Source organism: Suncus etruscus, chromosome 5 (assembly GCF_024139225.1).
Source record: "Suncus etruscus isolate mSunEtr1 chromosome 5, mSunEtr1.pri.cur, whole genome shotgun sequence".
Lineage (NCBI taxonomy): Eukaryota > Metazoa > Chordata > Mammalia > Eulipotyphla > Soricidae > Suncus > Suncus etruscus.
Genome location: NC_064852.1, coordinates 2829746 through 2857578, shown reverse-complemented (window position 1 = coordinate 2857578; position 27833 = coordinate 2829746). Strand labels below are relative to the sequence as shown.

Below are 27833 nucleotides of genomic sequence, written 5' to 3'. Positions count from 1 at the left end.
ATACAGGAGAGCAGGGATCAACCCCGGGTCAGCCACGTGCATGGTGAGTGCTCGACCTGCTACACTCTGGCTCCAGGCCCGATCTGACCAGTATATATTGAGCAAAAGCAGCAGTTATCTTTCAGAGAGGATTCAGAGTTCTCTTGACATCGCTTGTTATCATGCTTGGTTCTCCCACCCTATAGCAAAATACATTCCTCCTATAATCTCCATGGGTCTGGCACAGACACAATGATGCGAGTTAGTGGTGTATCGCCATCAAAAGATACAAAGCACACTGAGAGGCTTTCCTATGTAGACATGAGGAGCCATCTAAATTCTGAGGCTCTGGTTGATCTTTAAAATGAGAAGAACATAGCCTGTGATGCTTCGTTATCCCTGTCTGAGCAGATCAGCTGAGGGAAAACCATATTCTGAGGCTGGGGGAGCGATCTGGGCTTTCTAAGGGGCTGCTGGGAATCCAGCTGGAGTGTGGAGTGAGGTACCAGCTGTGGGCTGTCCTCTGCTCTCCGTCCTGATAGTCAGGTAGCAAAGTGGCCTGGAGGAGGATGGACTCCCGTGGGAGTGCCAGGTCCGAACGGGCATCAATTGCAGCCACATAACTGGGAAAGCTTTCGGGAGATGCTGAGTTTGGAGATGGGCCCCGCAGCAGCTGGCGCCTGGGGGTTGGCTTCTGGGCTGGGTCAGTGGGGGTGGGGGACAGAGGCCGAGCCTCCCTCCATGCTGGGGCTGCCTGGAGTTCCATCCCTAGAACCCTGAGCTGGGAGTAGCACCCGAGTACCACTGGGTATATTTCGCTCAGAAACCAAAGCATAAGAGGGACTTGGGTGGCGAGCTAGCACAGGTGAAAGCACCATTGCATGAGGACCCCAAGACACAGGGTCAGTTTGGGCCCCGTGGTTGGTCAGTTTGGTTCTTTTGCCTTCACAGGTCGGCTCTGCCCTCATTGCAGTGCTGGAATGTTCCTACAGGACCCTCACTGAGTAGCTGAGGGGTGAAGGTCGCCGGCAGCAAAAGAACTGAGGGTGTAGCAAGGACACCCAGATCCCATTGAGGAGCCTTGGAACCATGGAAGCAGTTGAGCGGGGGGATATGTGGAGAAGAGTGTCCCTATGACGTCTGAGATTGGGGTTTCCGTTTTGAAGTTTGAATAAATTGTTCAAAGGGCAAAAAAAAAATGAGAAGAACATTCTTTCTTTTGGGGGGTTGGGGGACCGACCAGGGGAGTTGAGGCCACACCCAGCAGTGCTCAGAGCTCACTTCTTGCTCTGTCTGTGCTCAGCAATCACTCCTGGTAGTGCACATAGAACTATATGCAATGCCTGGGAGAGAACCCAAGGTCAAACACATGCCAGACAAGTGTCTAGCACCAATCCTATTTCTCAGGTCCCAGGAATAATATATTATTATGCTCTGCCACCAGATTGTGACAAGTGAAAAGATGGGCAGTCCTATAAACTAAAGTAGCGCAGACACCTAAGGGACAGTGCCCTACTTTGCTTCATTCACTCCAGGAACAGCAGCATTCCCAGGGAAGATGTGAAAGAGTGAAGGGAATGTGCAAGAAAACAAGGGCTGTGTTTTCAACACCCTTCTTCTGCAGAAACAAAGGCACCAACAGGACTGTCACCTAAGTCCGAAATGCCTTAGAAAAGCAGTTAGAAGATGCCAGGAAGCCCGAGTCTCAGGATGTTCACCTGATATAAACACCGAAAACACAAGGCCAGAGTCAGAGCACAAAAAGTTAAAGCACTTACATACCACTGACCCCAACACCACATCTCATCCCCGAAGCACCACCAGGGATCATACTCCTGAGCCTACATAACCACTGAGCATTTTCAAGGGTGGCCCCCCAAATAATACCGCCAGAAAGTATTGAAAACACAGCTTCAGCTTGGGTGTGTTCAGTATGTTGATGGAAAATGGCGATTTCTCTGGGCAACTGTCACCCGCTCCAAATATGTGGATCCAGAGGAAACTGCTCGTGACGGTTTATGTGCAGATGTGTCTAGGCATGCGTGTACACATATATACACACATATATATATATACACAGCTTCTGGTACATATGCAGGTGTAGATGCATTATATACATATACAGATGTGTCATCTGATATAGGTGAGCACACACACTTCTAACAAGATAGACAGACATGCGTACATGTATAAACACACACACACACACACACACACACACACACACACACACACGCTCACACATGTGGTCCTCTGGCCATCCTGAGGGAGATAGGGGTGGCCATGAAGTGTGAGGGTCATTCTTTCCTTGCCGTATGTATGCGTAAGATGGACCCTCAATCATGGGTCCAAACACCCAGAGGAGAAAGTGAAGGGAGTAGATCCAAGAACGAGAAGCTGCTTTCAGAGAGACAGAGACCAGGGTTGCAGGCTTCCTGTCACCCTGTCCTGCCAGCAGTTTTGTTACCTTCAACAATCTGTTTCTCTCTCCCCTGTGATCGCTCAAGTGGGCGTTCCTTCCACCTGGCTTTTTCCACTCTGGAGAAGCCCAGAGCGTTCCCTCTTGTGCACAGATCTCTATCTACTCACTTGACGTAAATTTCTTTAAATAAAACTACTTCACTGAAAAACAAAATCCCTACCCACAATGTACTTGTCCCTAGGCCCTCTCTCTCATCATATATCCTTCTCCCATTCCTTGACAACACTCCTGGGATCCTTATGAATCTGCACTTGTTATGCAAGACTAGCTCTTATCAACAGCAGTCCCACATTATTGGAGAAGCCCGAGGTTGAATTTTGTTATTATGGAACCAACAGCTCTGACAATGAAGGAAGGGGTAAGTACATTAGAACACAGCCACCAAAGTCATCTTAGAAAGCCATTCAAATGCTTGAGTAGCAAGATCCTTTTCAAATGCTGTATTTACATAATATATTAGATATCCGGAGATTGGATCAAAAATATCACTCTTCAGACTCTAACCTACGAATTTCAAGAGGAAAAGCATGTAGGCCCAACAATTGTGGCACTCAAAAGCCAAAAGGTCCAACAGAGAAGGGACTTGAAAATTCAACTACTCTGAAGCCAACACAATGTCGGAGAGAGACATCCAAGTGGCAGATAAAGTAAGGAGAGAACACAGATCAGGGTTTAGCCTCTCGTTCTGGACTGGGTTCCAGTGGCAGAAATGAAAAGGACATTGAAAAATAGACTCTTATGAGGGCAGTAGACATTGTAGGGGATATTTTCCAATTTTTCTAGATTTTTCCACTGTTACTCTCTTAGTAGTCATTTCATTTCTATCAGGTTTTTTGCACCACACCTGGCAGTAAGTGAGGCTCGGAGCTTTTGCACTTAGGAAGCTAATCCTGGCGGGGTTTGGAGACCATAAGTGGTACCAGGAACTGAAGCCGGATCAAGTGTCAGACCAGCACCTTAGCCAGTACTGTTTCCCAGACCCTTCTGTTCAAGTTTTTATTAAAATACATAAACATGTGTACTTCATTTGTTTTATCAACATCGCCATTACACCTCTTCTAAAAGCAACCACCACAAATGTAATGTGCTGGACAAACACTTGCAAACTCCCAGGCCCCATGCAGCGAGACCATTAGCCCGTGTGCTACCAACCTGAGTCTGAAAAATCACTCAGGCCAGACTCTATACTCCCCGGCTGTACTAAAGTAACTAAGATGCACATCACAAGATGCAAAATACAGGCCCGGAGAGATAGCACAGCGGTGTTTGCCTTGCAAGCAGCCGATCCAGGACCAAAGGTGGTTGGTTCAAATCCCGGTGTCCCATATGGTCCCCCGTGCCTGCCAGGAGCTATTTCTGAGCAGACAGCCAAAAGTGACCCCTGAGCACTGCTAGGTGTGGCCCAAAAACAAAAACAAAAACTAAAACAAGATGCAAAATACTTTCAAATATACTAAAGCTATGCTTTGTCTACCAGATTCAGAAAAAATCATTTTAAATGCTAACACCCAGTGTTTAATAATCTTAAAAAAAAAAAAAAAAAAACAGACTCCTGACAGGAAACCTGGTATAATCTTTCTGGAGCACAATCTGGGTACAGCTATAAAATATTCTTAGAAATATTCATACTCTTTGACCCGGTAATTATACTCCTACCAGAGAAATATTCAGTAGATAAATATTTATGTCCAAGGATGTTTGCTGCTTCATTTGTTATAAAGCCCAAAAAAAATTTGTAATGACCTAAATGTCCTACAGAGTCAGTTAAATGAACAGTAGCACATCCAAGAGCTGAAGCAGAAAGATCGAGAACTGAGCTTCCGAAGAAAACACATTATGGAGAGAAGACAAAACACAGCACAGCAGCTAGCACGCAACTCACAAGAGATAACAGATTCATAAAACAGAATGTGAGGCCCGGGGATACCTTCGTAACGAAAGCACCTGCCAGACAAGCCAGAGAACACGAGTCTGATCCTGAGGACCACCCCACATGCTTTTCAGACATGATGCATCTGGGTGACAATCCCATTAGGGGTGATGACGTGCAAACATTGTACACAATCTCCAGCAATCCCCAAACAAGAATGCGACCTACATCACCAGCAACACAAACACACACACACACACACACACACACACACATTATACACGATCTCCAGCACTCCCCAAACAAGAATGCGACCTACATCACCAGCAACACAAACACACACACACACAGTAAGCACCACAACCAAAATGTACACAGCACAACTGGAGTATGAAGTCCCTTAAAGCACTTGTGTGCTTTAAGCCACCACCTCGGCTCATCACAACCACAACAGAAATAAGAAAAGGGCCGGAGTGAAAACACAGCGGTAGGGAGTTTGCCTTGCATGCAGCAGACCAGGTTCGATCCCCGGCATCCCATATGGCCCCCCCCAAGCCTGCCAGGTGGGATTTCTGAGTGCAGATCCAGGAATAACCTGAGTGCCACTGGGTGTGGCCCCAAAAACCCTAAAAAAGAAAAAAAGTAAGAAACGGAAGGAAAGAGAAAGGGCCGCACGCCGCCACTGGGAGCTGTTTGACGCCAAAGATGAACCAAAGGCCTCGAAGTGCACAAGGGGAGACAGACAGATAGCAAGAAAAAAGGGGAGCTCGCAGATAGCTGAGACCGGCCGACAAGACGAGGAGTGAATATTTTTCTGGGTTTACAGCGCCGAATGCCTCCACTGTGGCCCTGGAAGCCAGCAGACACCCCCACCCCAGCTCCTGAGCCGCCTGCTGCCTCAACAGACATGGAGATAGATGCTCACACGAATGGCGGCGTCTCCTTGGCTCTTCTCTCCCAGGGCAGCCTCTAGGTCCCCCTCCAGCCTCTGCTTCTCCTGCTGCAGGTCGCACAGCTCCTGGGTGACCTTCTTGATGCTCCGGCGCAGTTTCTGGTTCTCAGTGTTCTTGCTGAGGTTTTCCGATTGCAGCTCAGTCAGCAGGGCTGTCTTTTCGGACAGGGCGGCCTCATAATCTTCAGAGCCCTAGAAGTGGAAAAAAAGGGGAAATGGATTAGTTCTTCCAACCGACAGAGCAACTGGGGACCCTTTTCACATGGTGGAGCTGGGTGGAAAAAAGAGGGAGGCGATGAACACAGGTAACATTCAGGACCCGAAGAATCAAGTGAAACTTTGGCAATAATACAAAGTAATGTGTGTCCATGTTATATAATGTTGGTGTCTGTGACTTTTTTTTTAAAGACTAGAAAGGAAAGCGCAGAAAGTTGATCTTGTCTTGCAGGGTGGGAGTATGATAGCTTCCCAAATGTGCTTTCAAAAGCTCTAAGATCAGTGAATATGTAACTGTTATAAAAGACCTAGGGAAAAACTGATGTTAGTTTGAAAAAGGAAAGAGCTTCGTTTGAAATACAGGGCACTGGCAGTGTCTGATGTTGGGATGGTTCAAACCCCCCAAGCCATGGGAGCCCAATAGCACCTAAAGAGGACCAAGAGGTGGGACCAGAGCCATAGTGGAGTGGGGAGAAAATTCACCTTACATGCAGCTGATCCGGCTTCAACCCCCAAGAACCCTTATGGGGCCCCTAAACCCCACCCAGAGTGACCCCTAAACACACACCTAGCCTAACCCCACCACCAAAAAAAGAACTAAATGTGTCTCAGGTCTAAATGTGATAAGCACATCAATATTTCATCGATGTGGTTTATTCAAAAATGCAAATGTAATTATCAAGCATATAAGGAAAACATAAAAAAAGAACAAAAAACAAGAAATCATCTGACATGAGAAATTGTTTCAATGAGTATTCCCAATGCTGATGAGTTTATGGCAAAGTGGAACAATTCACATACGTTTTTTCAAGCACTGACCACACATCTAAAAAACAGAAAATGAGCTGGCAAGAACACAAATTGAAATAATTCCCTATAGAAAGAAGATACAGATCAAGTGTATGTGTGTGAAGATAAACATGTTCACACTCAGCCTAATAATTCCATTCTGAGAATTCAATCTCAGGGGGTTCAAGAAAACCAACAACAAAAAAGCCTTCTACCCAAAGTCATTCATCACAGAATACTTACAACAGTCAAAAATAAGACACAACTTAAATGCGCAAGTATATGAAAATGAATAAGTAAAGCAGGATAAAGCCTCACAATGAAATCTTAAAATTATATTTACAAAGAAATGACAATGTGGGAACATTTCTAAGTCAAGCTATTATATTAAAAGTGAGAGAGAAAGAGAACAAGTTGCAAATGATCTCAAAAATAAAATCTATGGATATAAGAAAACTGAAAGCAAAAAAATGAAACGGTTAAGAATGGTTGGTTGATTCCTTGATTGCCTGGTTTTATTCTTTTTTATCTTCTAGGGAGGCGGGGGTGGGGAGAGGAACAGAATATATAATGCTTACAAATCAAAAGAAAATATGTTTTTTTCTTTTCACTCTCTCCTCTAAATTAGACTGAAACTCAAAATATTCCAAAACTTGGGCTGGCCTGGAGGAATGGTACAGTGGACAGAGTACTTGCCTTGCACATGGCCAACCTAAGTTCAAACCCCAGAACCACAGATGATCCTCTGAGCTTTACCGGGAGTAAACCCTGAGTGTGTAGGGCCAGAAGGAAGCCCTAAGTTCAAGTATGGCTCCAAAAACAAACAAAGACAATTTCAAAATGTCGGGGATATTTGACATGTGACGTATCAAGGTGACAACTCAAGGCAATGGAGTAAAAAAATAAAAAGGTGTCCCTTTCCTGGTCTTTCCAGAAAACCAAGCTCTGCATGCATCACTCCTGAATCAGATCATGAATTAGACAAGTCTCAGGTATTTGCTGTTCGGATATTCAGTTCCCCCATCCACCAAAGTGGGTCTCATACATGGTGCCATCTGAGGGCGGTGGGCCTGGCTGTGCCTGAGCCCCCAACATCTGCTTCATCTGCTATTCCAGACACATCCACAGTGATGAATGAACAGTGATCCCCATTATAATTTCAAAACAGGTTTGATAAGAGCGAGTGTATCCATCTTCATGTAAAAAAAATGTGAGAAACAGAGGTCAACCAACTGAAGGAAAAGGTATTGAGAAGTGCTTATTTAAGTAAGCTCAAAAGGGGTGGGGAGATAGCACAAAGGGGTGGAACACATGTTCTATATGTTGAAGGCCCAGATTCTGTGCCCAGAACCACATGGTACCCCAACTTAAGAGAGGACCCCAAGAAATGAATAATGTACGTGTAATACCCCTCATGTCAAACCCCCAAGGACTGCAGGATATGACTCCCCATGCAAAGAAATAAGCAAGCTTGGGGCTGCAGTGATGGCACAGTGGTAGGGTGTTTGCCTTGCATGCATCTGACTCAGGACGAACTGCAGTTCGATTCCCCTGTCGTCCCATATGGTCCCCCAAGCCAGGACCCATTTCTGAGCACATAGCCAGGAGTAACCCCTGAGCGTCACCAGGTATGCCCCCCCCCCCAAAAAAAAAAAACGAAAAAAAAAAAAAAAAAAAACAGAAAAAAGCAAGTTTATAAAAAAAAAATAAATCGACACTATAAATAATAATTGGGAAAATGTCCACTGAATAATTTCCATAGTTATAGTCATACTTTTTATTAAGCACTGGTTATAGATGAGCTGTTAAATAAACCAGGCACTTTTTCACACCTTGCATCTCTCTTTACAAGCAACTCTTGAAAGTACAGATGACTCAATCTCACTATGGTAAGGGAGCCTCAGTTACTTAAGTGACCAATCTGTCACCAGTTCCCAAGTTCAGGACTGAAATGTAGGATTCATATGGCTACAGCACCCCTGTTTACACAGCACACAAAAGAGATTCCATTAACACCAAGAAATAAGCAAGAACTAAAAGAAGACTGAATTGGGACAGGGGTTGCAGAGAGGAGAGATCGAACCACCAGTTCGGATCTTGTTAAACAAACAGCTATGGTTATTTTTTCAAAAATAGGTATCATAGGGGCCAGATAGCATGGAGGTAGGGCATTTGCCTTGAATCCCGGCATCCCATATGGTTCCCCCAAGCCTTCCAGGAGCAATTTCTAAGCATAGAGCCAGGCGTGGCCCCTGTCGAGTGTGACCCAAAAACAAACAAACAAACAAACAAAATTAGGTATTACAGGGCCATAGAGATAGCATAGTAGTAGGGCGTTTGCCTTGCAAGCAGCAGACCCAGGACCAACAGTGATTCAAATCCCAGCATCCCATATGGTCCCCTGTGCCTGCCAGGAGTGATTTCTGAGCAGAGAGCCAAGATTAACCCCTGAGTGCCGCCAGGTATGGCCCAAAAAAAAAAAAAGTATTATAGGGGCCAGAGCAGTAAAGCAGGCGGTAGGGCATCTGCCTAGCACGCGCTAGCCTAGGACAGACCACGGTTTGATCCCCTGAGCCAGGAGTTCAAATATCCTGCTCAAGGTTACAGACAGCAAAAGCATTCAGGATTAAAATCCACTCCACTCTTTGTAATAAAAATATTTTAGGGGCTAGAGAGTGTCAATTAAATAGGTAGGATACCTGCCTCATACACAGCACACCTGGGCTCAAACATTGGCAGCCCTACATCACCCCATCCAGCCCCATCTCAGCAATCCCTGAGTGCAGAGATAGCAGTAAGCCCCCATGGTATGGCCTCTAAAACAAAAATAGTTAAAAATAAATAAATATATATATATTTATATATATATATATATATATATATATATATATATATGCACACACAATGTAGTTGTCTAAAAGAGTTTCATACAGATACCAGCACTGTGATTTATATTAAGCCACAATCAAGTGTAAGCCACCCGTGGTGAAAACTGGTGTTGATGGGTTAAAAGATGTGGACTACACACACACACACACAAACTCACTCTCTTGGTTGATGGGTTAAAGATGTAGACTACACACACGCACACAAACTCACTCTCATGAATACATACACACACAAACTCATTTGATGGGTTAAAAGATGTGGACTACTCACACACACAAACTCTCTCTCTCTTGTGTTGATGGGTTAAAGATGTAGACTACACACACACACACACAAACTCTCTCTCACTCTCTCTCACGAACTACTTGGTAAAGAGAAGGTGAATGAATGGCCCCCAATTCGAAGTCTGGATTGCTATGCTATACCACACACAACTATATAAACCGTTCCCTTTGGGAGAACTATATAAAGAAGATGCAGAAGCCTACTGGAAGGAAAGCTATAATTTTCTCAAAATTACAAAAAGAATTTTTATTTTATAGCTCTTTATACTCTTCCATGTAAAGAAAGGTTTGTAAGTCTGTGTTAGGCACCTATTAAATTCTTCAAAGATGCTACGCTCATGTACAAAAACTGTGCATTGAACAAGTCAAGGAGTTAATCCTGAGCATCTTTAGATGTTTGTTTTGACTTGCATCAACCTCTTTTTCACCATTTTGAATGGTGAAATTATAATGTAAAATTTTACTCTTACAGCTGGGAATGGAGAAGAGAAGAAATAATACTCTTTCCAATTTGAAAAGATCTATTTTAAATGTCTATGGAGGCCGCACCGCCCAGTCTAGATTGTCACCATCACAGTCCCCTGTGCAATTTTAAGTCACATCTCTGCACTGGGACAACTGCTCTGAGGGGGTCATGATACCCAGTACCTCAACATCAGGCTTGGCATCACCTCCATTGAGCTACTATTAGAGCACAGAAAAAAAATTTACATTAAAAAATATGCATTTCCGGGGCCGGAGAGGATTCCTGGTGTCCCATATGGTCCCCCCAAGCCAGGAGCAATTTCTGAGCGCATAGCCAGGAGTAACCCCTGAATATCACCAGGTTTGGCCCCAAAACAAAACAAACAAACAAACAAAAAACACATTTCCAACTAGCTGTCTAATGCTCAAACTGGAGATACCTCATAACAAAAGAACCTACACAAAATATTGGGATTTTGGGGTTGGTTTTTTTTTTTTTTTTTTTTGGTGTCTGGGCTACACAAAATATTGAGTGCCTTGACTCACACGCATAATCCGAGCAGTGGGAAGAACAGGGTTTGGAATTGGGCTGCAGTTCAAGATGTGGCAGCCACTGGGTGTGGCTTCAAGGATCGCTCCCTGCACAGCCCATGGGGAGAACAAAGAAAGTCCCACTATTCCTGACCCGAATCCAGTAAGCCCTAGAGAATCTTCCTCAAAGTCTCTCGATTGGGAATGGAGTTAGGATGGCAGCAAGTGTACAGAACAAGTCTGGGCAACGTTTCCCTAGACAAGACCCCTTTCTTTCAAGACCCACACACCCAGTGAACTATCACAACACTGAACAGGATACCTGGTGTCTCTACTACTCAATCCTCAACGTTTTGGGTCTTTTTTTTCCCTCTGGGTCTTGGTTTCTGACAAATTTAGCTTTTAAAAACATACTATTTTCAGGCTAAAGGGAGGAGGGCATCTACAGAGTGAAACATAATCTCCGCTCCATTTTATCCACCACTGTCAAAAAGTCAAAAGAGTCCAAAAGCAGAGATTTGTCTCAGCTTCTGGTACACTCTGATTTAAACCAAATTACTTCAGTGATTCTGAGTGTGAATAAAAAGTTCTGCAAAAGGCAAAGAACATTAATCTCGGGACTCACACTGTCTTAAATGAGATTAAGCACCTAACTTCTACTTCAGAACTGAAAACAACATGGAGGACGAGATGGGGGAGGCATTTGTCTCTGCAGACTTGTACAGAGGCTACAAGTTTATTAACTCATTGTCAGTAGTGCTAGACTACACACTGCAATAAGAAACTAGAAGTAAGGGAGGAAAACGCTGCCATAGCTTAAAATCACAGAACTAACATTGGCCAGAGCGAGGTCAGGCACAGTGGAGGGAGTGTCCATGAGGCCTAACTAACACTGTCAGAAGAGAGACCAAGAATTAAAGAAATTAGGCATGGGAAGGCAGGACTGAAATTAGGGGAGGGCACAGAAGGGATGGTGGGTGACAGGTCACTCTGTGGGAGCAACTTTGGTTCTAGGTTCAAATCCTGACTCCATCCTTTTTATCATTCCTGCAACCCTGTCCTCTTTGAACCTGGACTTCCTTGGCAGAACCAGAATATTAAAAACTCCATGGGGCGGCTGCATGGATCAGCTGTGACGGCCCATTAGCTGTGATGGAGAGAAGTTGGCACAGAGTTGGTATTCAATGCATGCCCACTCTTAGAAACAGCAATGACGGCATTTACAGTTAGGTCCTGACACTTGGCTGCTGTGTGACAGTGAATAAGCAACGCACCCTCGCTGAGCCACGAAAACCCCACCCAGGTGACGGAGGGAGATTATAGCCCTTCCCGAAGGGAAGTGAGGGTTAAATGAGAAATAGCCTCATCACGCACAGTGTGCTACCATGCTCTGTCATGGAGATTCTCATTATTAGCGCTGTCAGCCAGGCAAAGAAACACCCAAAGCGGAGAACATCTTTTCATCAGGCTGCAATGGTTCTCTTGCTAACGACCGGCCGAGTGCTCGGTCGTCCTGGGTCCCTTTGAGCTGCCAGGTCCTGATCTCAGCAGGAGGAAGGATCAGAGACAGCGACTTCTACCTCCATGGGGACCCACCTGGAGTTTCTCGGCCTCAGCTTTCTGGGCAGCCTCCCTGGCTCCGTGGAAGGCAGCTTTGAGCTCTTCTATTTCAGAGCTAAGTTCTCCAACCTGGGTGGAAAGAAGGAAAAGGGAGCAAGGTAGCAACATCACACTTGCCTTTCACAGCACTAGGCCACATGGGCCGGAACAGGAGTCACGAGTCCCTGTGGCTAGAAGGCCTCTGGAATGGGGGCAAGCAGGTCTAGAGAGTAAGCATTTCTCACTAGTTTGCAATTTTTGGCTTATGTGTGAGCTTGAACCATTCAGAGCTCATCCTTAGACTTCTTTTTCTTTGGTTTTTGGGCCACACCCGGCAGCACTCAGGGGCTACTCCTGGCTCTGTGCTCAAAAATCACTGCTGGGAGACTCGGGATCATATAGGATGCTGAGGATCGAACCCAGATCTGCTGCATGCAAGCCATGCAGATGCCTACCCACTGTGCTATCCTCTGGCCCCCATAATCCCATTATGTTTATTGGACAGAGCCAGGTTAAATATTACAAAAGCACTTCCCAGCGCCCGAAGGACCCTTTCCTCCCATCCTCTCCCCAATCCAGCGCATCTACACTTCTGGCAGAGGGTAGAACAGGCGAGCCAGAGCAGCTAATAAAGAAAAATCTCACTTCAGGCCTCTTCCACATACCTCTTTTTCCTTTGACTTTAATGCCACGGTTAGGCCCTGAATGGCTTTATCCCTCTTGAAACTATTTTTCTTTTCTGTCACAATTTCTCTTTCCTTCTCTCGCAGGTCCTCCTCAAGTGCCTAAATTAGATTAGAAAAAGATCCCCTAAGTTGATGCGTTCCAGCCACGACGAACCGTAAATATATCTTTAAGCGCACACTCGCATGCAGTTATTCTATCTTATTCCTGTCACCCTGTGATTAATGTCTCCGAGCAGAGCCGAACGGAGAGGCAGCAGCTCCGGGAGGCTGGGGGGGTGCTCCCGGCCGTGGGGCTGCGTGAGAGGAAGGGGTATCGGATCTGTGAAGAGGATGACAGCTATTCCTGTGGGAAGGACGCCAAGGCCTCCTGGAATTTGAAGAGAGTCGCGGCAGACTCGGAAGCCGCACCAGGTTATTTGGGGGAAATAACAGATCATTAATTTCATGCCTTAATGCTGCAAAAAGCCGGCCGAGAAGTTGGCTTGATGGCGTTTGAGCACCGATACAAGCGCCTGAGTTCAATTCCAGAGATAATCCCAACCGAGAGTCTCTCCCCGCTCCCAGGCTGCTGTGAGGCTGGAGCAGGATAACGGACTCCTGTGAAAGCACTTTCCCCAGCTGGGTGGAGGTCAGGGGCTGCTCTGATGGAGCAGTGGGTTGGAACCACAGAGCAATGGCTGCAGACTCAGACCAACAGGTCAGCAGCATCCTTGCACTCTCTCTCTCTCTCTCTCTGAGCTCTGCGGTTCTGGGTGAAAGGCCTGACTCCGGGAGGCCGATGGGAATGCCGGCTCTCCCCGCAGCTGCCAAAACTGCTCCTGCAGCTTGACTGGCAACAGCAGCATCCGATGAGTGACAGCTATTGTCACACTGAGCTGTCTGGTGCACTCGGAATGAGGCAAGAGGGAAGGATACGTCGTCAATAAAGCTCCTGAAATTGTATCAACATACCTGAATCTGCGCTTCCAAGTGTTGTCTCTCCTCCTGGTGTTGTGCGGCCTACGGAAAAGGCATATGGGTGTTCAGAAGACCCACACCCAAAAGCCCTCCCGCCTCCCACATGATTGGCATGAACGTTGGAACTGGAACCTTCTTCTCTTCACAGCTATGGGATTCTCTCTGTCGCACCCAAATCCATCCCCTACCCTCACATCCGGTCCCTTTCCTCCAAGTGAAGACACTGGGAAGACAGGCAAATGACTGCTGGCTCGCAGGCCCACAGAGAGGAACAGAGGGAGCAAGTGAACAATGAAGAAAGCCCTCCTTCAGGGCTGGCCTCAGGGAGGAAGAAAGGGCTTAAGAGAAAGAGCAGAGGAACAGACTGATTATGGCCCAACATCCACAGGGAGGCTAAGAATCCTCTGCTGTACAGACCCATGGATCAAGGTTTTTCATCAGTATTCAGAATGTCCTAGAAGTAAAGGTGTCCTATCCAGCAGTCCAACTTTGACCCAACAAGACTGAAAAGATCTCAGCGAAGCACTGTACTTATGCAGTCTAATGTATGAGGCCAGCGCAATAGCACAGCAGTAGGGCATTTGCCTTGTACGTGGCTGACCAGGGACAGACCTGGGTTCAATCCCCGGCTTCCCAGATAGTCCCCCGAGTCTGTCAGGAGTGATTTCTGAGCACAAAGCAAAAAGTAATCCCTGAGAGTCACTGGTGTGGCCCAAAATCAAAAATAACAAACCAAACAAAAAATAAACAGTCTGATGTGGAGGCTGCTTTATGTGGGAGGTTCTGGGGTACGAGACTAGAACTCTCCTCTGGGAACCTGCTTCTCAACTCGAGGGGGGGGGCTTATAATTTCTCCAGGTAAAGGGGAGCAGGGGACTAAATGAGGTGCCACCAATCAGTTCCCCTCTCCAATGCCTCTTGACAGTTCAGACCAAAGCTGGCCCTGGGCAGGAGTAGGTGGATTGGCTGAGGTGATACTGGTACTCTGGAATTGGTATGCTTAGAAACATTCCAACTTTTATACACCAAAGTTACTTTAATTAAAAAAAATATCATTGACCTTATACCTGCCTCTAGCACAATTGTGTATTAATTGATACATACTAATTATATGTTAAGTATAATTACATAGTAATTGTATATTTGTATATGAATATGATTACATATTAATAATTAATAATATAAACATCTTGTCTTGCATGGGCCCCCAGGCAGCAACCAGGTTTGTAAACAAGACTCTAAGAACCCAAGGCTGGACGTGACCAAAAAATAGCAAGGATCCCTCAACAAAGGCGTTTCTGGCAAACTCCTCAGGGGCCAGTGTTCAGAGGCAGGACGTGTGGGAACGGGGGTCTGACTGTGCCTTCCGTTGACTAAGGGGGAACCTCGGCTACTACCAGAAGCCCCTCTTCTTGCCCCATCGCCTCACCTTACTTTCTCGCTCCTTTTCTTCCCTCAGAGTCGCAGAAAGGCCTCCAAGTTCTCCAGATGCTACGTTCTCCTCAGGCGATGCCACCTGAGATCTCTCTTCTTTAAGGCTCTGGATTATGGCTTCTTTGCTCTTCAAAGACAGCTTCAACTCCTCAATCAGTCTACAGGACAATGAAATTTAAATATTAATTCTAAGCAGTTCTCTTTGTTAGGAGGAAGTAAGAAGCGGGGCCAATCCTCTTCAAAGTAGACCTGCCCGATGACTGAACAACGAAAGAACAACAGCACAGTCTGGGAGGAATCCAGGTAACCCAAATGTCCCCTCACCCCCAGCCTGGCCTTCGCCAACACACCTCTGACCCACCGGTTATGGTCAGATGAGTTCACTGTCCTGCTCAGAGATGCCCAGTGGTCCTCACCTTCAACAGCAGAAAGCTCTTTTTATTTTTTTCTTCAAAAATAGAGCACCAAAATCTAAGCAAATCTGCTCAGTAAAGCATCCTCGATCTACCAAGGCCAAGACGAAAAGGCACTCACTTGAAGTGAAAGGCCAAACTCCTCAGTCAAGCCATCGAGGCCCTGGCCGAAGTTAGGGCCCAGAACTGTGTCTCCACTGGATCCACGTGGATATTTCAAAGGCTCACAGCATGAGACTGGGGGTGGGTCAAGTCAACTGATGGGGAGATCTGGGGGGCCACCACAGGAAGGGAACAAGGCTGGAAGGGATAAGGAACAAGGGTGGCCAGGTAAGGAAAGGGGAATACCGGCCTCGAAGGCCAGAAGCCCAGCTGACAGTTTTGGCTTCACCTCTCTCTAGAAGCCCACGTTTCACTTAAGAGCGAGCATCTGGCCCTTTGCTCACACTTTTCTCACTACAAAGAAAGCCCTTCGCAACTCTACTCCAACCCCTAAAAAAAAAACACCCAGATGCCATCTTCCCAGAGTCCTGCATGTCCCAGGACTCCAGGCCAACTGGAGCCCCATGAGGCAGGGCTGGCACCTCGTCTTCAGAGCAACCAGTCATGCCTTCTTAACTACATAGGCCAGACCACGGACAAATGACCTACACTCATGAAGCCCTCCCTTCCTCCTCTCTCCACAGGGAGACCTAAAGTGATGTGGAAGTAAGCTACTGAAAAGAGAATCCTCCGCAGTTCTGAGCACAACTCAGAACACAAGAGACGACAAAGGCTGTAATTACTTTTTGTAGCACTCAATAATTGTCATTTTGTCAAAGGGTCATCCAAACAGTACAAGGGGGGCCAGTGCAATAGGTCAGTGGTAGAGTATTTGCCTTGTACGCTGCTGACCCGGAACAGATCCGGGTTCGATCCCCGGCATCCCATATGGTCCCCGAGCCTGCCAGAAGCGATTTCTGAGCTCGGGGCCAGGAATGACCCCTGAGTGCCGCTGGGTAGCCCCAAAATAAAACAAAACAAAACAAAAAGAACAATCCAAGAAGCCTGAGCGCACTTCCCCAGCGCACAGGATAAAAACTTTTGCTTCCCTCCCCTAAGTCCTCTGCATGATTCCTGGTCTCGGGAGGGCAGCCACTGGTGGGTGGCAGGGTCGTGAATCGTCCCAGTGCCTTAAATTAAGGAGGCGCCTCGGAGGTGACGCCTCTGCTCACTTCCCTTCTTTGAGGAGCCACGGGCAGGTCCACTACCAGGCACAGGCTGGCCCCTGAGTTCAGACTGCCGGCCTCCAGCAAGGAGGAATGAAATTCATTGCTATTGTTTCTTCACCACCCAGTCTGCAGAAATCCAATGATGGCACCACACACACACACACACATACACATATACACACACACACAAACGGAAAGAGCAAACGTCAAAAGAGGAGTAAGACTGCCCTCTAGAGGCCCCCTTCTGAAATCACAAGGAGCAACAGGAGAAGGGGAAAAACTGTTTCCAGATTCAGTTTTCCTAATCAAAGCTAACAAAAAAGGACGAAGGAGGCAAATAAATTCGAGCGTCCCAAATGCCTGGACATGTGCACTGAAATCATGGGGACTGAACGCGCCGTCTCCACAGTGTTTGCTCGTTTTTTAACTGTTTTTAATTTTGTTACCATGAAATCATAGTTATTGATCAACAGGTTTCAGGCAAAAACCAATCCCTTTACCGGAGTCCATCCACCTCCCGCCACCAATGTTCTCTCCTCCCATTTGCCTCCCAGTTACCAGTCTGCTTCATACATATGTGGGATATGAATGTGTGTGTGCTACACAGATACATATATGTATATGCATGTATAAATGCATAAATGAAATATATATTTTTTGGGGGGTACTGTGTTTTATAGTACTGTTGCTGGTAGGGTTTCATACTTAACATTTTACCACCTTTCTTTTTTTTTTAAACTTTAATGATTGATTGATTGGTTTTTGGGCCTGGGCCACATCCAGTGTTGCTCAGGGTTACTCCTAGCTCTACACTCAGAAATCACCCCAGCAGGCTGGGGGACCATATGGGATGCCGGGAATTGAACCAGGTCCCTCCTAGGTTGGCCGCATGCAAGGCAAATGCCCTACCGCTGTTCTATCTCTCCAGCCCCTACTTTACCACCTTTCTGCTCCAGCTCCTCCTCCGGGATGAACGCTTTCTTCCGCCACAGACATCGCCTCCTTCCTGTCCTTTCCCCCAGTCCACACAGGTAGCATGCATCCTACTGGGTACCAGTTCTCTTGTTCTTTGTTTCCATTGTCTTTGGAAATTCATTATGCAAACATTATGCAAACACGTGAGTGGGGACTAACCATGGGTGTTGGTCTCTCCTGACTAAATTCACTCAACATAATATTCTCCAGGTCCCTCCAAGTCGCAGCAAATTGCATGACTTTATCATTTCTTATTACTAAGTAATGTTCCACTGGGCATATGTACCATCGTTTCTTTAACAGTCTTCTGTTCTTAGACACAGGCTATTTCCAGATTTTGGCAATCATGGGCAATACTGTGAGGAGTGTAGAGGTGAAAATGTTTTTTTCCACCCTGTTTTTTGGTTCTTGGGGTATATTTCAAGAAGTAGGTCAAATGAATGAGTCAAATGGAAGCTCAATTCCTAGATTTTTTTTTTAGGAATGACCATATTGTTGTCCAGAAAAGCTGGAAGAGTCAACATCCCCACAAGCAATGAATGGGAGTCCCTTTCTCCCCACATCCATGCCAGCACTGGTTGTTCTTCTTTTTGATATAAGCCAGTCTCTCCCAGAAGAGTTTTCTACTCCATCCACTCTCTTGTGAGGCAATAGCATCAAACTGAGAACCAAACTCATGAGTAAAACCTCAAGGCTTGTAGGCGAAAGTTCAAAGGGCTGAAGCCCCACATTCAATTCACAGTTCTGTACAGGGCCCTTGAGCATCACAGGAAGTCTCCCAACTCGCTCCATCCCTAAAAATAAATAAAACCTCAACTTTCCCTAGAGCAGCTTTGATCACAAATTTGGTTGTGAGATAGATGAGCATTAAGGACTACTTGTTGGCCAGGGATGTAACCCAACAGTAAAATGCATGCCATACAAGCATGAGACCCCAGGTTCGATCAGTTGTACTGCAATAAAGAAACTCATGAATGAATGAATGAATGAATGAATGAGCGAGCAAGAATTGCCTTGCTCCATCCACTTCTCTGAACTAAACAGCACAGGTTATTTCTGGACTGCAGAAAACAGAAAACTTGGCCTATAACGAAGCACTGATATAATCTGACTCCTGATCTGGGCCCGCACCTCAGCTGCTTCCAAAGATATGCTGGGCAACAGGTCACATAAAATTCTCCAGTATTGGCTGTGAGGCTTCACCCACAAGAGAACCGAGAGAACATTCTGAGAAGTGACACGGGGCTTCTCCCTCATAACAAGCTCGTTTTATCACATGGACAACGGGGTGTCTGACGTCCACCGAGATCAGTTTTTCCTTGTCCCCTTCCATCACAAGAAAGCTCACAGCCGAAACTAAAGGCAAAATCAAGAAAGGGAGGAGACGTTCTCTCCAAGAATTCCTCGGAGCGCCATCTCTGTCCTCAAAGACCATAACCCACCCACGCCCCTCTCAGTCTGATTTTGGCTCTGGCTTTCCCACTGTGGAGAACAAGAAGAGACGCAAAGAAAAGAAGGGTGATGGGGAGCAACACTGTCCCCCGCCCCTGCTGCCAGTTAGACGGACATCACCAGAACACAGGGACGCGGGCCAGACCTGTCCTTCTCCTCCACGGCCCGAGCCTTTTCCAGACCGTCCTGGCACAGCTGCCGCATCTCTGCCAGCTGGTTTTCCAAGTTCATCCGAAGAGTCATCTCCGTTTCGGTCCCTGCCAGGGCCTTTTCCAGTTCTGCTCGGGAGGTTTTCACATCCTAGAGTTAAATTAAATGCGTGTGATGCAATTTTTCAATACAATCGGGAACATTTTGAAAGGAAATTGGATTAAAATATAAATATTTATGACTCTTTCTCCGGCACATTCCCCCCTCCCCGAACTGAACTCTACATGGGGAGAATCAGTAATAAATACATTTGCCAGCCATTTTTCCCTCTTGCCTCCCAAGGAGTGATCGGTATTTCCGAGGGAAAGGACTCCACTCCACAAGAATGGCTTTTCCTGTTCTGAAAATCAGATCAACGCTTACAGCTTCAAGAACAAGGGGAAAAGGCGCCTCTTGGAACCTAAACATTCATAAATTCCAAAGAGTCGCCATAATCTCCATACAAATGCATCCCACACCCCACCACCCCGTCACTACGTTTTATTTTAAGATAATGGCTACACGCTTCTGAAGTACGTTTTCTCTCTCCCAGGTGGTTTGCGTGGTGAAAGACTCGATGTTCTTTCCAAGACCTCAGTACATCACACAGGCAGTGCTGTGAAGGGGTGACCTGGAAGGACACGTGACTTGCCAGCCACTCAGATCAACTGCCAAAGGTCAAGACACAATGAAGCTGAGTCCAAAGTCCGCTATGTGACCTTGGGGTGTCTGCTAACCTCTTTGAGCCCCAGGTTTCAAGTCTAGAAAGATTACTAGAAATACAATAATAAAATATATTTCTTTTATATGTATATATATATAACTTTTATATATAAAAATATTTCTGAACCATCATCAAAATCTAACCATATTTCTCTAATCTCTACAGAATTATCTGAAAGCATTGAGACTTGTAAATGCAAGCTGTATCATAGGAAACTGAAAAGAAAATGTTGGCCTCCTTCCCTTCCCCAACACTGGTCCCCTAAGAAGCTTGCCTGTCTATCTCAGGATAGCTGGGTTACAGGGGAATCAATTCCTGATACTTTTGAGACCACGAACACCCGAACTATCACTGGCAAGGATGACGACCAACTGCCAAGCTTTGCTTGGACAAGCAGCTTGAGCGCGGCTATGTGATCAAGCCTGAGATCGGTCCTCACCCGGCCCAAGAAACCTCAACAGACTGAGAGAAACTGGAGCAGTTTAGCATGTGGGGTCTCCAGACAAACTAATTCATGTCCACAGCTGCCATGTCCCCGGCAACTAGCTGTCTTCGCCACTCAGTGTGTATGGGGTTCGTGCTTTGGGCATGGCATCGGTTCTTAAACAGTGTATAGGAAAAAAACTCGCAAGTCCCTCACACACAAAAGCCCTGGGTCAAGAGGTGAGCAGTGCTGCGGTGACGAGGACCACTCAGTGCAGGCTGGGATCAAAAGCCCCTCTGTGGAGGGTGTAAAGGAAGCTTGAAACAGCCATCAGGCAAGGACAGGAAAGTGGGCTAGACGTGGCCCTCAAAAACACTGGGGTCGTACAGGCATCCATGACAATTCTGGGAGTTTCCTGACTGCCCTGATTACCCACCCCCCTTCACAATTGTGGGAAAATGCCAGATGTCATGTACTTCCTAAAGCAAATCAATCTACTGTACCTTTCTATTGTTTAAAATACTATATATAGCTTGTAAGCTCATGGTTCAGGGCTGGCAGATTCTGGCTTATGCTGGATTCTAACAGCCCCTGCATGCTTGTAAGAAAAATAAACCCTCTGCTATTGCATGAGAGATTGTGGTCTTGGTGTCTTTGATCGGCGCATCGTTCTCCTGGACTTAACATTTGGAGGCCCCAGCGAGATATTCATGCCTGTTCAGGGACATCAACGCTTCACCTCGGGGTTTTGAGAAAACCGGCGCCTAGGAGGTAAAATGTGCACTTGGTGTGGGCAGTGTGACTGCCGTACGAGCCCGTGAGGGTTCTCGGTGGCGGCTGACAGACGTGTCTAGGGGGCCGCAGGTCACAGATCTGAGGGACGCCTCAGTGAGGTTTGGGGATCCCGAGGACGCTCGGGAGCCCTTCTGTATGTATGACCCTTAGTGGGGTATACATTGGTAAACTGCCCAAGTATCGGGACCTAGGTCAGATTCTGTTTGTCTGTCTGTCTGTTACCGTTTTGTGTGAGTTGTTTCTCCTTGTCTTGTGTGACTTGGTTTTATTGAGGAGCCCTAGGGAAAAGTGGCCAGAGGGGCCCTTCTCATCAGGGAGGAGGTCGGGCGAGGCCTCCTCAGCAGGGAACAGAAATCTTGGCTCCAAACGTAGGAGACTCCACGGAGCTCCAAGGATCAGTGCAAGTCCCGGCCGGGCTTTCCAAAGTGGGTGTGAGCCCTTCGCAGATCCTTCAGGTTGGTTTGATTTCATTTTGATCTCATTTTTAGTTTTGGTTTATTTTTTGGCTTTCCACTTCTCTGGTTCATTTTCTCCTGTCTCTCTCTTCAAAAACTGGAAGTTACTCAGTGAGGGAAAAATCCCTCCCAGTCCTGGAGAGGTGTGGAGTTCATTGGGCATGGCCCAGAGAGCAAAAGAAATTTGTAAATTTTAACGTGAGAGTGAAGACCGGTCAGTGTGAGTGGTGAAGTGCTTGGCAAAATGTGTGGGGAATTTGTGTGATAATTGATTTCTTAATTGTTATTATCTATTGCCTTTTCTCAGTCAACCATGAAGCAGGCTCAGACTGCTCAGTCCAAGGTCTCTTGCTGGAAAACTTCCCAGAGGTGCAAAAATTGGTGTTGAGTGGCAATTTCTATACTTCCTTGTTATTTTCTGTTTCGTTGTGTTTTTGTATTTCAAGGCAGGCTCTGTTAGGGACAGGGCAAGGTGGTGGTCGCAAACTCTGCCTCTTTGCTGGCCAGCAGGACTTAAATTTGTCCTGGAGGGGCTGGACTTTGTAACTAAACACCTCAGCCAAAAGGTAAAAATCAGAAAAATCTTGGGAGCTGCCGTCTTGTTGCTTCTGGCTGGGAAGCTAAGAAATTAGTCAGTTAAAAAAATTCTTTACTGGAGCTTATCCAAGAAAGGAAAACTTACCAAACTCCCTTCCCCCCCCTGGTTTACATATCGAAGAAGAAATTGGGAGTGGCTGGGAGTCCAGAAGGAAAAATTGGGTCTTTAAATCTCTTTGAAAAATTCCTCCGACTTAAAGGTTTCTTAGAATGAATAATTTGGTGGAAAATGTTGCAAATTATTGTAATTAACTTTTCTGATGAAACTAAGTTCTAATACAGACTGGAAAATGCCACCTGCCATAAGGAATTTCACCAACTCTAAGAAATTATCAATCAGTTCAGAAACAGGTTCCAACAGCATTGTAATGTGGGAATAATACAAATTTTTGTATTTCTATGTCTGTTAAAAATAATATTAATTTTAAAAGGCCAAAACTGTGTGAAAAATGTTGTGGTTAGCATTTTGATAATATTGTTAATCTTGTGAACGCTTAATATTGTTGAAATGCCTAAATCTAGATAACAATATAAAATTTAATGTAGTTTTAAGGTCTTAATGTAAAAATGCCTAGATTGTCTTTACTAAGTGTAACAAAGAAAATTTGGTCCTGTCAGATAAAAGTAATTCTAGCAATTTGTTTTCTAATTGGGAAAAATAAAAGAAATAAAAGTTTTAGGTATTTGTATAAAGTGCAGACCTTTTAAAATTAAAGTAAAATTAGTCATATTTAATATCTCTAAGGTTTTTATAACTTAAGTTATACTGTAGTGCTTGAATGGTTACAATACCTACCTCTCATTTGCTGAAGTTGCATCTTGTAAAGCTTAAGTAACTTGGTAACTGGAATTTAAAATATAATATGTTCTGGACACTGTCATAAATTTGGCATTTTAATCAATAAACAGGGTATATTTGTAGTAAACTCATTTGAACCTATGATAAGTTATAAAGTAGTAAAAAATTGTAAAATAAATTTTTAAAAACTGCAAAATGCTATGTTTGAAATAGTTAAAAAAACAAAAAACCATTTTGAATAATGTACTAAGTTGTTCAGAAAAGTAAAGTAATTAAAATTGAGTAAAAAAAAATCAAACTTTAAAAACTATAACTCCTCTAAATTGTAAATTTAAAATACTTTTAAAAAAATTTATGTTTTGCTTTGGTCTAAAGCATAGCTTTTAAAAATTTGTTTAATGTTTTAATTAAAAGTCTTATCAAATATTATTTATGTAGGAAAATATGTGGTTATGCAAAATAAAAAGATATAAATTTAATACTGAAAAAAAATAAAACTCTGAAAAAGAGTAGCCAGTTGGTAAAACTAAAGGAAATTTGTAAAGTGAATTTAGAAAGAAAAAAATTTAAAAATGTGTAAAAGGAACTAAGGAGGTGTACTAAAAAAGAAACTATCAGATTAAGTCGGATGATAATAATAATGATAATTATTATTATTAGTATTATTAAAATGCCTCTAAATCAGGAATTAGCCAATGTTTTGTGCAAAATAATTTTAAATGTTTTAAACCATGTTATAGTGTTCATATGTTGTTAGGTGAAAATGAAATAATAATGAGGTATTATAAATACCTAAAATATATATATATAAAGGTTTTAAAAAAATAATCAAAAATTTAAAATATTGAAGTTCAGTTTAAAGGTGTTTAAAAATATAGTAATTGTTAATTGTAAATTTTTTTAAAAAAGGTCTAAAGTCTGCCAGAAAATTTTGTAAAATATAAATTGCTAAATTGCTGGTGTCTAATATGTTTTCTGCTTTAAGCTAAGTCCAGAAAAATAAGCAAACTTCTACTCTCTGTATGTAAATTTATTTACTGCCAAGAATATTAATAAGTGTATCACAAGGAACTTTGTAAATCTTATTGTAAAAGCCTCCAGACAATAATCAGGTTTAGAATTTTCTGTGCAAAATTAAGTAACATTTGCTTTTTCTCTCGTCCTAGCACCTTTTAATATCATTTTTATGTCATGGCATCAGTTTGCTTTGCATGAAATACAAACAGGTAAATTTCCTCTCTGCATGAGAAGTAATCCCCGTGCAAACAAGAAATCTTAAAATTAATAAGGGAACCCCAAAGCCCTCTTTTGGGGAAATAATCAGGCTTAAGGTGGTGTGACAAGCAGGCACCGTTAGGCATCTGGCTAACAAAACCAGGAAAACATCAAGATGAATGGCCTGAAAAAGGAAATGGGAGATTTCTGAACCTGCACTAACTGGCCACGACCACTCTCACCCTCACCCTCAGTCTCAAGAAAGAACTTGAGGTCAGAGTCTCTTCCAACCCTGAAGAGGAGTGGAACAGGCTACTTCTAGGAAAATCCTGCAGTGGGTGAGAAGACAACAGCCATCCGAGAACCAACTCGTTCTTACATCAGCCTAGCCTAAGTAACTGTAACGTGACAAATCTGCTGTGTCCCCACCCTATCCTCAAAAATTCTGTGAGTATTGGGAGTGCCCCAAATGGAGATTTCTCCAGTAATATTGTGTTTATGCAAAGGAAGGAGCCAAAATTTTTTCAAATATCTAGTAAGGTGCAAGGTGAAGGTGGAGAGAAAAATAATTTTTATAATTAAAGTAAAGTAACCTAGGTGTAAAAGCATTTTTTATTAATTGTACTGAAACAGATCATAAATTACAAATGTAAGCATTAGTCTAACTAAAAATAATTCAGAGCTGTTTGTTAATAATGCTATAATGCTTTAATTTCTGTTGTTTAACTTGTGTTATCATTAATTGTTACACACTAGGTGTAAAAAACCTTAAATACAGAACAAGTAAGAAACCCCCCGGGAAACCTCTTCATAAGTCTTTTTCAGATACTTCTCAGAAGCCCGCAGCTTGAATGGTCAGTGGCCTGGACAGACTACAAAGGACCCCCCCTGCATATCCATCTGACTCAACTTCCTGGACCGGGGCAAAATGAAGATCACCTACTGTACCAGATGACAGCATGGGACTGTAAAACCACCGGTCAGGCATACTGGAAGCTCCCTTCCAGTTGAAACTGAATCGTAATAACCAGATTAGTAGTAAATCACACTTTTTAAAAAGCAGCTGGGGAAGGGGTCAGGCAAGAGAAATGCCTTGCATTGCCCTTGAAGTTTTTAATTTGACCTTCCATTATTGTGTGCTAATTAACTGCGCTCTTAAGGGGGGCCAATCAAATCAGTAATCACCCACCCCCCTTCAAGAAAGGCTAAAACAAAAATTCCGGGTTCAAAACAATTGGTTTCAGTCCTGGTTCAAGTAGTCCCCCTGGCTAACAACTCTAATGTCTGCCATTACAGGCCCGCTTGTGCTCCTGCTGCTATTACTGACTATAGAACCTAATGATTACTAGGCAGCAATATAAGGCACTTAATCAAACAACCCAGATCTCTAGGATTAGAGATCAAACAAAAGAAAAGGGGGGAATGTAAAGGAAGCTTGAAACAGCCATCAGGCAAGGACAGGAAAGTGGGCTAGACGTGGCCCTCAAAAACACTGGGGTCGTACAGGCATCCATGACAATTCTGGGAGTTTCCTGACTGCCCTGATTACCCACCCCCCTTCACAATTGTGGGAAAATGCCAGATGTCATGTACTTCCTAAAGCAAATCAATCTACTGTACCTTTCTATTGTTTAAAATACTATATATAGCTTGTAAGCTCATGGTTCAGGGCTGGCAGATTCTGGCTTATGCTGGATTCTAACAGCCCCTGCATGCTTGTAAGAAAAATAAACCCTCTGCTATTGCATGAGAGATTGTGGTCTTGGTGTCTTTGATCGGCGCATCGTTCTCCTGGACTTAACAGAGGGGAGGGGAGGGGAGGGGAGGGGAGGGGAGGGGAGGGAGGGGAGGGGGGGAGGGGAGGGAGGGGAGGGGAGGGGAGGGGAGGGGAGGGAGGGGAGGGGAGGAGGGAGGGGAGGGGAGGGGAGGGAGGAGGGGAGGGAGGGAGGAGAGGAGAGGAGAGGAGAGGAGAGGAGAGGAGAGGAGAGGAGAGGAGAGGAGAGGAGAGGAGAGGAGAGGAGAGGAGAGGAGAGGAGAGGAGAGGAGAGGAGAGGAGAGGAGAGGAGAGGAGAGGAGAGGAGAGGAGAGGAGAGGAGAGGAGAGGAGAGGAGAGGAGAGGAGAGGAGAGGAGAGGAGAGGAGAGGAGAGGAGAGGAGAGGAGAGGAGAGGAGAGGAGAGGAGAGGAGAGGAGAGGAGAGGAGAGGAGAGGAGAGGAGAGGAGAGAGAGGAGAGGAGAGGAGAGGAGAGGAGAGGAGAGCGAGGCTGAGAAAAGAGATGAGTTCTCCAAGAGTGAAGAGGCTTCCTCGGCACCGACAGCCAGGCTGAAACCAAAAAGCACTGGCAGGTGGCTGAAGCGAGTTTTCGGTCTCCCACCATGCCCAGGACGATATGAATGCTGCAATCAAAAAGCCCTTCCTTTGGCCCGTGGTGTGTTGGTTTTGCCCCCTGACCCCCTCCTGCCCTGTCAGTCTCAGCACTGTGCCTACCTTTCGGATAAATAGTACACACACACCCCTGATAAAGGGGCTGATAAAGGGGCTAGTGTGAATGGGCTGCCAGGGAAAGACTGTCTGTAAGCAGCTACAGACTCTACCATTGTATCTATGTGCCCTTTCTATGCCTAGCTACTAAGAAGGACCAGGGCTCAGGGCAGAGCGGGGAGGTGCAATAGGCATGTTTCAAAGATCGAGAATTAAGTGACTCGTATTAATTAATTAATTATTAGTCAATGCTAGGTGAACAGGGAGGAAAACTTTCTCTCCTCCCCTACGAGAATAGAATTTCTCACCAAAGCACATCCTAGTTCCCATAACAGGCACAGGCAGGCAGTCACTAGCTGAGAACAAGTAGAAGATGGAGCGACAGACTATATGCCCAACAGTGGCATTCGCTGTCTCTATGGGACAGCGGGACAGTCAGTCCTGAGGAAGCCGAAGACTGAGATGGAGCAGGAATGCTGAAACGGGCACTGACGGGCCCGACTACAAATCAGGGACCAGAACTCCAGAATGAAGGGCTAGAGAGATAGCACAACGTGTAGGGCCCTTGCCTTGCATGCGGCTGGCCAGGATTTGACTCCCAGCACCCCGAGAGAGTTCCCCGAGGACATCCAGGAAGAGTGACCTGAGGGGTAAAGCCTGGAGAACTGCAGATGTGGCCCAAAAGCCAAAATAATAATAATGATAATAAAAAATAAATAATTCAATTCCAGGGTTACAAGCACCAAGACTTTCCACTCTCTGCACTCAGCTGTCTCCTCTATCTAGACAAAAACCAGAGCACTGCTGTGTTAGCGTGAGGAGTCACTGGTTGAAGGAAGCGCTAAGAGAGCAGGCCCAGAACCGCCTGGTATTTCTGACCCTGTCGCAGTGTCACATGCAGGAATGAAGCCGTGGCGGCCTGTGTGCAGGGAGGCAGGCACGAACTCTCGATCTGCTCTCACATGTGTGGA

At 45.1% G+C, this 27833-nt stretch overlaps 1 protein-coding gene across 1 annotated transcript in view; it reads right to left on the bottom strand.

The window, feature by feature from the left end:
* CDK5RAP2 (CDK5 regulatory subunit associated protein 2) overlaps window positions 1-27833 on the bottom strand; it is a 186699-nt gene that overhangs the window by 129658 nt on the left and 29208 nt on the right. The window contains exons 5-10 of the mRNA XM_049773793.1: window positions 19330-19484; window positions 15129-15291; window positions 13694-13741; window positions 12722-12841; window positions 12054-12146; window positions 5257-5475 (exon numbers count right to left, since the gene is read on the bottom strand). Of these exons, the coding sequence (XP_049629750.1) occupies window positions 5257-5475; window positions 12054-12146; window positions 12722-12841; window positions 13694-13741; window positions 15129-15291; window positions 19330-19484 (798 nt within the window). The remainder of the gene's footprint in view (window positions 1-5256; window positions 5476-12053; window positions 12147-12721; window positions 12842-13693; window positions 13742-15128; window positions 15292-19329; window positions 19485-27833) is intronic.